The 13,469-nt window shown below is 35.3% G+C and overlaps 1 protein-coding gene across 1 annotated transcript; it reads left to right on the plus strand.

Moving 5' to 3' along the window:
* Positions 1-252: 252 nt before the first annotated feature.
* LOC106879048 (uncharacterized) lies at positions 253-5,734 on the plus strand. The gene is made up of 2 exons (XM_014928470.2): positions 253-1,308; positions 5,409-5,734. Exons 1-2 carry the CDS (start codon positions 603-605, stop codon positions 5,702-5,704), a joined length of 1,002 nt encoding a protein of 333 aa, XP_014783956.1. The 5' UTR covers positions 253-602; the 3' UTR covers positions 5,705-5,734.
* The last annotated feature ends 7,735 nt before the right edge of the window (positions 5,735-13,469 follow it).

Genomic DNA, 13,469 nt, shown 5'->3' on the forward strand with positions numbered 1-13,469 from the left:
TTTCAGTGAAAAACGAAGAAATGAGGGTGGGATTGAAATTTTAAGTTGCGATATTTGCCAATATTTTTTTTCAGTATCGGAATCTCCATAGCCGAAAACTTGGGGGGGGGGGAGGATTTTACATCTCCGACATGTGCGTCATTTAAAGATTCACAACACAACTGATATTCATACAAAGTTAAAGAAAAAAAAAACAAAATATATTCGAATTGTAGAAAACAGTTTATTGTACATTATTAATAATTAGTTATAGTAATTATAAAGATATTGGCGATCATTCATTGCCATGATATTAATGTTAAAACCACTTTTTAATCTTTTAACTTGACATATTGGTAGTATTGATAATAAACTGATGAAAAAATATTTTAAAATGCACTAATACGAAACTAACACTTTGAAAATTCATTTAGTTTACTAAACTATGAATGATTTTTTTATTATTATTTATTCCTTAATTGTATGTATTGAAAGAAACTATTTAAGTGTTCATACAACTATCGCTTCATAGGTTGTAAATATTGTGTTCTATTATAATGCGGCGTTTGAAACCTTACTTTATGTGAACTTTATTATTTTTATCACCATTCATTTCCTCGACAATGCCTCGTCGTGTTGGTAGGCCACGAAACCCAACTAGTATTAGCAACAATGTTATGAACGACAATGAAATCAAGCAAGAACGCTGGACATTCCCTGACATTGTGTCGCAGACTAACTCAATTGATGCAGCAGTTACTTGGCTGGCAAAACACAGACTCATAAGCAATTCTATTGTATGTCCCACTTGTGGTGAACCGTGTACAGTTGTCCGCTATCAGCAAAGTTGTGACGGGAGGCAGTGGGGATGTGCAAAGGACAGATTTATTATGTCAATACGCAAGGGTTCGATATTCGCTGGAAGCCACATATCACTATCAAAACTTATATGGTTAATGTACTTATGGTCAAGAGAACACCAACAAATTGAGATGTCGCACGAAACAGATGTTGGTGAACGAACTATATCAGACTGGTGTCATTTCATCCGAGAGCGACTCGAATGGTTCCTAGAAGATCATCCGACTGAATTAGGTGACGATCCACCTGAAATTGGTGGATTCGATTTAGATTCAGGTGAACCGATAATTGTTGAAGTAGGCATGTTTACATTTTTCAAATCTAAACACAATGAAAAAAAGCACGAAAAAGAAGGACACATGGTGTTTGGAGGAATTGAACGCGGAACTGGGAAATGTTTTCTGGTGCCTATCGAACATCAGAATAAAGACGCTTTCGAAGCTATTGTCACTCGCTGGATTTTACCTGGTATGGTTAATTTCTATACACAGCTGAAGTAATAGTAGTCATATCATGTAAAAATTATTTTTATTCAGATGTTTTTTTCCATCTGCGTATAATGCATTCGTGTAAAAGTAATTCTTGTCTTAGTCATTGGACTGCGGTCATACGGAAGGGTTTAGTCGATCAAATCGACTCTAGCTCTTATTTTCAAGTCCGGTACTTATTTTATCAGTCTCTTTAGCCGAACCTGTATGTTACTGGGACGTAAACAAACCAACACCGGTTGTAAAGCGGTGGGTGGCAAACACAAAGACCAGCGCACACCCTCAAGCATGCATATGTATACACACACACACGACGAGCTTTCCACAGTTTCAACTAAGTTTACTCACAAGTCATTGGTTAACCCGGAGCTTCGGTAGAAGATACTTGCCCACGGTGCCGCGTAGTGACACTGAACACTTATAAAAAGAAAATAAAAAATATTGGTTGTGAACTTCTTAACCACATGCCCATGACTGCGGCTAATAAGCCGGGGGGAAAGTCGTTTCTTCTCACACATTGCCACTTGTCCTATGTATATCCAGTATAGAACAAGTATTTGACAATTTCTTCTTTCCATTCACCATCACCGCCAAAAGTTATAATTACATGATTACTTTTATCTCATAGTTATATTAAATGTTTAACGAGAACTTGTTAACCCTGATCGACCGTATTCGAAAAACGAGTTCGCTCAATCTACAAGAGGGGCGGTATTTTGGAATGGTCATCATTTCATTGGGAAGGAAAAAGGCAAGGTATTTGGTTGCTTTTCGTCCCCTTTCAATCGTGTTTATTTTTATTCTTCAGTTCATACATCAGGATTCATGATTCTGGATGATTATTTTTTCCTAAGATTTTTTTTTTGTTTACCCTACATTATTTTCTCCCAAACCCGTGCCCTTTCCCTTCCACTTGAGCTAGTGATAGCTATTCCAAAGCTCTGCTGATCTTTGAGCTGTCGTTATACACTGATCTAAAAGACAGGAAGGTTACAATTAGAATGCCTTTGAATACTCGATCAGGGCTGATCTCAGCCAAAACAATAACATTTTTTGATTACTTGTCTCACACGTTTTATTTGTTCTCTAAAGTGTTTTTAAATTTTGATATGGTTTCGGATTATGATTCAAGGTTTCTATTTTTTTTTCTATAAATTATTTCTTTTACTCAATTTAGTTCATTGGACTACTGTTATGCTGAAGCATTGCCTTGTAGGGTTTAGTTGAACAAATCGATCCCAGTACTTATTTTAAAACTTGGTACTTATTCTCTTTCTCTCTTTAGCTGACCCTCTAAGTTACCGGAATATTTAAACAAACCGACACTGGTTGTCAAGCAGTGGTGGTAGACAAACACAAAGACACACCTAGGTATATATAAATGGGCTTTTTCAGTTTCCACCTACTAAATTCACTCACAAGGCTTTGGTCAGCCCAGAGCTATGGAAAAAGACACTTGCCCAAGGTGCCACAAAGTGGGGCTGAATCCCAAGCTATTGTCATTGGGAAGCAAACTTCTTACCACACAGCCATATCTGCACCAATAAATTGTTAATTTATCTGTAGGATTTTTTTATTTTTTAATAAAATCAGTTTCTTTAAAAGTTTACTCCAGGTTAAAGGAGATAGCTGTTGGCATTTATTCATGACTTAATTAGGTGAACAGTGGGCTACTCTTTTGCTTCCAATAACATGTTATTTTTTTCTATGAGAAGGGGTTGCTAGCCCTTGTGCAATTCCTGAAATAGAGACAGTGCGAGTGATTCCCTGTGACCTTTCTTATCACAGTGTAACATTGCCAATTCAGAAAGAGAGAGGAAATCAACCTTGTACTTAACAGCTACTTTAATTATCAACCCAGAAGGATGAAAAGCAAAACCGATCTTTAGCAGGATTTGAACTAACTTGGAGTGAAGAGATCCAGAACAAATTCCACAAGACATTCTTCTATCTGGCACTCCAATGACTCTGATAATCCTCAGCCTTATCTTAAGAGATTTAGGGCATTTCTAAAAGAATAGCATTGCAGATTATCTAGCGTAACAAAAAACTAATTTCTTTGGATGTGCATGTTATTGCATAGCATTATAATCCTGCACACACATAACAAGAGAAAAAAATGGTAGTGGAGGCAGATGGGAGTTACCTCCTTTTTTTCTATAACTTCTCAGGTTTGACTTTTTTTGAGAATTTGTTCAGTTTAAACATCTGTGATTGGTTCTTTGAGAAATATGTATGACAAATCTGCCAAAAAATTTTGAAAAATGTTTAAACTGAAAAATTTTTAAAAAGAGCGAAGATCATGTCACCTCCTTTTTATTCTTATTTATTTAGTTATTTTTTCAGAATTATAATGCTTAAACATACATATTTCTTATAGTCCCATAAAATTGTGTTAAAAAGACAAATTTCAGAGAATGTCTTTCCACCTCAAGTGTAAATGTGTAGAATGATTTAGCATTTTTAATGATTTTTTCCCAGAAAATTTGGCACTTATTTCTGACAGTTATGTGGACTAAGATAATGTAAGATACAATGTTTTGAAATACAGAAAATCAATGAAATTGCCATCATGACCTGTGTACAAATTATCAACTCGGCCTTCTCACCTCTACAAAAATTCCTTATAATGTTAACTCTTTGCCTGTCCTAAGCATTTTCATAAGTTTGTCCTAAACGTCCATGCTTGTTTTCAGACTTTTTGTTTGCCCTTATTTCATACATTCTGAGTCATATAAAGCTTTTCTTTCTTGGTGGTTGAGAAAATTTAAGAATGTTTATCATATTTGAAGCTTGAATGCAGGGAATGATGTCCTGTATGTCACTTGTGATACACTGGACAAACAAAAGATTAAGGACCATCATCCTCATTTTAACATTCACCTCTGAGATGTCGTCTGCAGAGAAGCTCAATATCATCAGCATAATCTTAGACTTATTGTTGTGGCAAGTGACATGGACTTTGTTACAGAGTCTGGGTTCCTTGGTTCCTTTGTTTTGTCAGTTGAAGTGTAAAGGGCTTATTTTAGACAGATGTTAAATGGGAATGGTACAAGCATATCACTTTCCAAGATTTCTGCATTGATTCTAAAGAAATAACTGTCTCAATAAGCTTGATGGTATTTTAGCTCATCTCATATAAAGAATCATTACTGTTGCTACTACTACTTTGGAAAAATTTTGTTCTCTTTTGCCTCAGTTAAAGTTTTTGAGGAATTCACTAATAGTAAGACTACTTGGTGATTTTTAGCCCTGACTCTCAACAATTCTTCTGATTGTTAAGTCCAACAGCAAACCATTTTTTTTTGTACCCATTTTGGTTTATTCACAAGATCTCGTGTTTAAAATGAATAATCCCCCAGAAAAATAATATAACTCCAATCCTGTTCTGTTTGGAAGTAAGAATACCATGTAACAGAACACCTCTTTAGCTCTAAGATAAACACTGAAAACAAAATATGAATATTTTGGACATTGGTATTTTCTTTTTCTGTGTGACAGAGAATAAGCAAAAGAGTATAATGAAGTATAAAGAATTAAAGTATTCTCTGGTAGGTTGCCAATATGGGGATATGGAGGAAAATGAATTCATGGCAACATAGTTGACTCCTCTAAAGATACCCAAAAGCTGGGTGGTGGTGTTAAACTGGGCGACAGATTAAGTCTTCATGCCCAACAACAGGAGCAGTCCTTTCAACAACTTTCCACAGTCTCGTCTCCATCTTGCTAAATTTCCCTCGCAATTCTGTGGCTGATTGGAGATATGATAGAAGGTACACTTGCCTAAGGTACATTACTGTGAGCTCAAACCTGAAACCATGTAATTACTAAACCTACTTTTTAATCACCCAACTAACCCTGTACAAATAATTATGCTTTGCTGGTAAAGAAGGCCACTGTTTCTAAGACTGCTAATATTATTTTCATTGTGGGAACTGCATCTATAATTCAGTTTTAATTCCTAGTAGTGCTTGTGTTTATGGTGTTCCTAGAAAGTGCATGAACAGCACAACATAACACAGCACTTCTGTATATCTGAGGTTTAATGACTGTGTTTAAAAATTCTTATTTTCATTGCAGGTACTCATATTGTGTCTGATGTATGGGCTGAATATCTTCAAATCGACCAGATCCAGCAAGGGATATATACTCATGAATATATAGATTATGAAGATCCAAATGATTCTGAAATCCACACCAGAAACATTGACAAGATGTGGTTAAAAGTCAAGAGAAAATTGCGGCAGAAACATGGAACTCGTGACAAAGTTACAGTTCAGTCTTTATTAACAGAATTCATGTGGAGGTCTCATTTTAAGAATAATGATAAATTTGCTGCCCTAATTTATTCTCTCAGACACTTATATAAACTTTAATAAATCTTATCTTTTTCTTTTAATCTGTAATCATTATCATTTTTTTTATTGCTTCACTTGCCTTTAATCATCTGTTGCCTTTCACTCATGCAAACTTACCTGCTCCTTTGTCCATCTCCCTCACCTGTTCCACTTTTCTCCACTCCCTTCACATTCATCCTGTTGTACCTTGAAAGTAATCCCTGACACCTTATCACCACCATCTTTTCTCCTTTTCCAGCTGGGGTAGCCATGTGTGTCCTCCATAGCAAGACAACTGTTCCTATCCTCCTGTCATACTCATGCCTCTCAACATCTGGCATAAAGCCTCCTCCCTCAATATTACATCCACTCTCAATCAAAGGAACTTTTTTTGTGTGCTACTTGGCGACCTCACTGGTGCTGATGTCATGAAAAAGTACCAAGTACTCTTTGTATAGTGGTTGGAATTAAAAGGGGCATCCAGTTCAGCTATAGAAACCATGCCAAAACAGACACTGGATCTCAACACTGTCCTCTGACCTGTCAGATCCTGTCAAATTCTCCAATCCATACCAACGTAGGATATGGTTGTTAAATAACGATAATGAGCTTGGCAAAACAGTTTTAGGATAATTCCTGCATTTCGGTTGGGATGTGTAAATTTATTATGATTTTAAGAATACTAATTTCTAACATTGGGACATGTCCACATATCTGAGAAGGAGAGTGTCATTGATTAAATTTAGTCCTGTATTTAACTGGTACTTTATTTTATAGAACCCTTCCCTGCCTCTCGAATATTGACGCAAATTTTGGAACTCAGAATGTAAAGGTCCATAACTGGATACTGCAAGACATTTAATCTAACACTAGTGTTCTTACATTGCATGATTTAAGAATTATTGAACATTTTAGATTAAAATCTTTATCAAATAAGTCTGAGAAACAATGATTCCAGAAACACAAGTTACCCTTTTGGAAAAATAAAATTTCAGTTATTTTCCTTTGACCAGTTATCTGTTACAATTCCCCTTTGTATCTGCTGTGTAGAGAGAGTCCGTCATTTCAATCAAGGAGTTTTAATTTATCTTAACATTGTGAATATCATTCTGGTTACCCTAATTCTCAATATACATCATATGTCCATTCAAGCCAGTCTTTTTTTTTAACTCACTACACCCATCTTTTTTTCCCCCATTTTTCACTCAGCTCATTTGTGCTCCATTGTTCATACATACAGTGACATTATGTATCCAGCTGAGTGTGTGTACCTCGTTTCTTTCCCACTGTTACTCATCAGTCACATTCTGTCACACCCACATTCTGCAAAAATCATCTGACTTGGAGATTTTAATGTGATAGGAGGATGAGGTAACAAAGTTTAGAAGAGTATCATTAGAACGAATGGCATTGGAAAATGCATTGTAAATGGAAGCCTAATTCTCATCAAATACATTGAATGCATTCTAATCATCACCAGTACCTTCTTCCAGTAGAATAATAAATTCAAAGCCTGTTGGCAATATCAACTGACACTTTCTGGACTATGTCTGTATAAGACCTCATGACCAAAAGGTATTGCTGCCAACTAAAATTACTGGTGCAGATAACTGTTGGAATGACCATCATTTGACCTACTCAAGAATTAGACAACATGTGAGTCAGAAGATGTTTTGGAATTAATAACATGTTCAGCCAGTATCCTTGGGTTTTGAAATTCAGAAAAGCAGCTAACGTTTAAAAAATGTCTTGCAAAAGAACTACTCAATCAGTTTTCAAACTCAGTTACCACTTTGAAGGCATCACAGAACGTCATTACTGAAACTTATCAAAAAACACTTGCCTACCAATCAAGAGTAGTTTGATGAAAATATCTAAGAACTGTTAAAACTCATTGACCTCTAAGAGAATTTGACCTCAGGCTCATCAATTTATTAAAATTAATAGCCTTGTATCTAAATCAGAAATCATTGTTACTTTTATTTTGGGAAAAACAAAAGGACCTAGTGTTCGAATCCAGTGTGGGAAGATGTATACACCTAGGAATAAGTCACTTGATGATCATCAGAGATGAATCATTTCAGAAAGAAGTGTATAGTTGTCCCATGGTTTACATGCATCAACCATGTAAAAGCAGTGAGATATGTTTCTACTAGTCATACAAAAAACAATTTTTAAACAATTATTTATCGAAATGAGCATAATAAATACAATTATTGGGCATAATGTATAAAATGTATAGATATATAGGCATATGTGTGGCTGCATGGTAAGAAGCTTTCTTACCAACCACATGGTTCTGAGTTCAGTCCCACTGTGTGGCACCTTGGGCAAGTATCTTCTACTACAGCTTTGGTCCAACCAAAACCTTGTGAGTGAATTTGGTAGATGGAAACTGAAAGAAGCCCATCATGTGTGTGTATATATATATATATATATTTGAGTGTGTCTGTGTTTGTCCTCCTACCATCGCTTGACAACTATGTTGGTGTTATGTCCCTGTAAATTAGCGGTTCGGCAAAAGATACTGATAGAATAAGTACTAGGCTTACAAAGAATAAGTTCTGGGGTCAATTTCTTCGACTAAAAAACCCTTCAAGGCAGTGCTCCAGCATGGCCACAGTCAAATAACTGAAACAAATAAAAGAATATAAAAATGATTCACCAAAAAGCGATAAATTATGGAACACTTAATACATTATAAATGAAAGGCTCATAATTCCTGTATTTCAAGTTACATGTTTCTGATCATTCAGCTGATAATTTGAGCTTGTTTACTCCTTGAAATACCTGTTTGAATATATTTTGAAATATATGGAAGTTGTGAATAAAACATGTACAACATGTGAGTGTATGTGTGCGTGCGCATGCATATATGTTACATATGTATATATACAAATATATTATTGTAATATGGGTTTCAAATTTTGGCACAAGGCCAGTATTTTCGAAAGAGGAAGTAAGTCGATTACAATAACTCTCCAGTGATAACTGATACCTATTTTATTGATCTCTGAAAGGAAGAAAGATAAACTCGACCGTAGTAGAATTTGAACTCAGGACACAAAGACAAATGGAATGCCACTTAGCGTTTTGCCTAGCATGTTAACAATTCTGCCAGCTTGCTGCCTTATGCATTTGTAATATTGGGTATTATCTTCTATAAGAATAACATAAAGCCTTTTTCCCTAAAATTAGTATGTATGATGTGTATTTTAAAATCATTGAAGATCCAGTAATTATATTAGTTCTGATATTTCTCTTCATTTTTTTTTATAAATCGTTTTAACAGTTTTGTGTTTTATAAAATTGTTTTATAGTTTCTCTCAAAAATATTTAACAAAATATTAAACAAAAAATTCTAATTTTAGAGTTCATTTAGAATGTGGTCTATCAAATTATCTTCCAATGGAAGAAGCAAAGTGAAAGGAAAACTGAAAAATAACATGGAAATAATGAAGCGGTTATTCTGTGTGTCTTTTATCTTGTACTTGTTTCAGTCATTAGACTGTGGCCATGCTGGAGCACTACCTTGAAGGACTTTTAGTTGAATGAATTGACCCCAGTACTTATTTTTTAAAACCTGGTTCTTACTCTATCAGTCTTATTTTTTGCTGAACTGCTAAGTTACAGGGATGTAAACACATCAACACTGGTTATCAAGGAGTGGCAGGGGACAAACACAGACACAAAGGTACACATATACATGATGGGCTTTTTTTCTGTTTCCATCTACCAAAACCACTCAAGGCTTTGGTCAGCCTGAGGCTATAGTAGAAAAAAACTTACCCAGTGTGCCATGAACTTGGAACCATGTGGTTGGGAAGCAAGCTTCTTACTACATAGCCATGCCTGTACCTATGTAAAGTATTACAAAAAGAAGGGGAAAATGCTAAATGAAACCATGCAAAGTGAATACTGTATAAATTGAGGGACCACTATTTACTCCTTTACTTGTTTCAGTCATTTGCGGCCATGCTGGAGCACCGCCTTTTAGTCGAGTAAATCGACCCCAGGATTTATTCTTTAGAAGCCTAGTACTTATTCTATCGGTCTCTTTTGCCGAACCGCTAAGTTACGGGGACGTAAACACACCAGCATCGGTTGTCAAGCGATATTGGGGGGACAAACACAGACACACAGGCATATAAACATATGTATGTATATATATATATATATATATATATATATATACGGCGGGCTTCTTTCAGTTTCCGTCTACCAAATCCACTCACAAGGCTTTGGTCGGCCTGAGGCTATAGTAGAAGACGCCCAAGGTGCCACGCAGTGGGAATGAACCCGGAACAATGTGGTTGGTAAGCAAGCTACTTACCACACAGCCAAGTATTAAAAAAAAAAAATCTCATTCATCTCTATAGATAAGGCTAATAATAAATCTGGAAACCTTATTTTATTATTATTATGGCCAATTTCCAACCGGGGCTGCAGCAACATAGTCCACCCACCACACTTTTCAGTCCAAACGTCACTGCCTCAAGGTCCTGGATACATTCCAGGCCAGTGTCTGCAATCAAGTTGCCAATGTGGGATATTTTCCTCTCCTTACATCACCACAAAGTGGGTTCCACAAATTTGGATGCTTCCTGTTCAGGGTTGTGCATACAGCTGTCTTTACCTGATTTTACTTATGCTTTTATTACTGATGTTAATATATTAAGTACATGGAAGTGAATTATGTGATTTGCTATTCTTATTTTCTAAGAAAAATAATCAAGTTTTGAATAACTAATAAACATTAGTGTAGCCATTGTAATGTTGGCCTTTCTAAGGTCCTCTGAACAAAGAGAACTAAATAAATAAACAAACCATCGATGTATCAGGCTCTTTCTTTCTTAGCAATAGACATGGACTCCTGGTCAGATTATTGAATGTTATACATTTACATTGTTGTAGCCTTTGAATAGCATCACTCTGCTGGTTAGGCTGGCAAGCCATTATTCACCCTGAACAGAATGCAATTGCCAGTCCATTGAAGAGTTACCCATTTACACCTGTGTAGACTGGAGCAATGTGAAATAAAGTGTTTTGTTCAAGAACACATTGCACCACTCATCTTGAAATCAAAACAATGATCTTGTAATCATGAGAGTAACATCATAACAACTAGGCCATGTACGTTCATTCCATATATACGAGGGGGTGCTGAAAAGTTTCTGGCTTTGGGTAAAAAAAAAATGCAGGAGGATCAGGTATTCCCCTCTCAGATTCACACATTTATTGCAGTAGTCCTTCAGTTTTTCTAAGCTCTGTAAAAGAACTTGGAAGGTTCAGCTTCCAACCAGGACTTTTGCAATACCCTTAAAGCCAGAAACTTTTCAGCCCTACCCTCATATGTATGTGTGTGTGTGTGTATATATATATTTCTTTACTGCCCACAAGGGGCTAAACAGAGGGGACAGACAAAGGGATTAAGTCGATTACATCGACCCCAGTGCGTAACTGGTACTTTATTTATCGACCCCGAAAGGATGAAAGGCAAAGTCGACCTAGGCAGAATTTGAACTCAGAACGTAATGGCAGACGAAATACTGCTAAGCATCTCGCCCGGCTCGCTAACGTTTCTGCCAGTTCGCTGTGTGTCCCACTGTATGATAGCATTTGGTTGGTGATACCTGTTAGAGGAGTTTTTGAAAGCATACAATTTTTTTTTTTTTTACCTAATTTATGTTGAGCATACAAGAAGTGAAATGGAGAGGTACTTCAACTAGATTCCTCATTGACATAAGTATATATTCTTTAGTTGAGAACAACTTTTGTATTCAATTTAAATATCTTTTAGTCTAGAAAAAAAAAGGGTAAGACATCCATAGCTTCCTTTTTGTTGCTTTTGCACAGCCTCCAAGAAAGGAAGTAAAAAGTATGACTTAAGAATTATTCTCAATTGAGGGACCTCATTCATAATTTCTTTTTCCCAAAGTCTCCAAGAATGGTAGGCTGAAAGGGAGGTGAAACATGTTTAGCATTTTAGTATTTAAATTGGCCATATCCAGCTCAAATATTCTACCTGTTTTATGCTCAAACTGGACAGGTTTGGCTTCTCATAACAACCCTACAATATCATTCTAAAAATTAACAGTTACCTCATCAAAATCTTCAAGCTACAAAATAATGCATGACTAATTCAAAACGATATGAATAAATAACCGTTACATTTGACGAAATAATGTGAATGCTATAGGGCTAGAGTTTTTGCTGTAGCCACCAAAGATCAAACTCACCTCACTGCTAAATATCATTGGCAAATAGAATTTTGGAGTTTTCTCCCTTGCCCTCATTTTCAAAAATAAATGCACTTTAACATTAATGACTTTTCTTCGTTAGTTATAATTTAAACTCTATCATAATCACTTCCAACTTACTGCATTAACCCTTTGTCTATCAAAAGTGGATATATCCACTCAAAATTTCATTAATGCTAGTTGTGAAAAGCGAATTTACTATATGGCTTCGAAAAAAAAAAACTTCACCTTATGCTGGATGAAGCAGTAGCACTTTTTAGAGAAAACAATTTTTCAGCTATTTCATGAAATATCTCTTTAGAAATCAAGAATCAAATACTTTAATGGTGGATATGAAATCTCTACCTACAGGAGATACCAAAAAAAGTATTGCAGAAGCAGAAAATATCAGTTCAGATTCAACTTACAAAAAATGTGTGATTGAGTTAAACACAGATGAAGAGGTTCCAACCACTGCTGTTATTACTATTTCTTTAGTAATCCTGGCATTGTGAAAAGAACAGTTTTGTTCTGTTTATAGTAAATTCAAATTCTATTAGAATTGAAAGGCAATTCTGATAGAATTTGAACAAAACTAAATACTGTATGGTGTTTAATATTATTATGCAGCATTTCTTTGGCAAATGGCACCTTTATTTCAAATAACAATAATTGCAGTCTGGCTTTACTTTATTAAGCTAAATAAGGATAATAATGATGTCCAATATTGGATCAAGGCCAAAATTGCTTGGAGAGAGAAGTAACCAATTATATCAACTTATATAAATATTCATTTCATCTGATTAGTAATCTAAAGGAAAAATTTTTTTCCAGTTGGATAATAACCACAAAATGATAATGATGATGCTTTTATCATTGTTTCAGATATGATGATGATAATAATGATGATTCCTTTTTTAGCCTCAGTGTTGCTGTTTGTTTTAGAATGTAGCTGTTCAATAGATTATTACTACCACTTATTGCATAAAGAGAAGCTTTGACTAGCAAAAATCATTTTGGTTGCTTGAATAACATCTCCTTTCTATCTTTTACTGGCTGACTAGCAAAGATGACAGATGTTATTGAAAATTCTTCTTATAGTAGAAGTACACAAAAGAAAATTTTCAAAATATAACTTCAAACATGAAAAGCAAAAAGGAACCAGGCTGTAGCCAGTTTACTGGCAAAAAATAAAAATAATAATTTCAGAAAGGGAAACTATCAACAAATTTTCACAACTTATGGAAGAACAGACAATACTAAGAATAGTAATATTTCTTGCTAATTTTGGCACAAGGCCAGCAATTCTAAGGAAGAGGTTAAGTCAATTACATTGACTCCTGTGTTCAAACAGTACTTACTTTACTGACCCCGAAAAGATGAACAGCAAAGTTGGCCCAGAGCAAAGAACTGGAAAATATGCCACTAAGTATTTTGCCCAGTGTACTAATTGATTCTGCCAGCTTGCCACCTTACTAAGAATAGTAATAATAAAGATGGTTAGGGTCACTTCACAGATTAAGTAACCTAGAATGAAATTTGGTAAATGGAAACTGTGCAGAAAC

The sequence above is a fragment of the Octopus bimaculoides genome, chromosome 7, assembly GCF_046866305.1.
Source record: "Octopus bimaculoides isolate indiv1 chromosome 7, ASM4686630v1, whole genome shotgun sequence".
In the NCBI taxonomy this organism is placed as follows: Eukaryota; Metazoa; Mollusca; class Cephalopoda; order Octopoda; family Octopodidae; genus Octopus; species Octopus bimaculoides.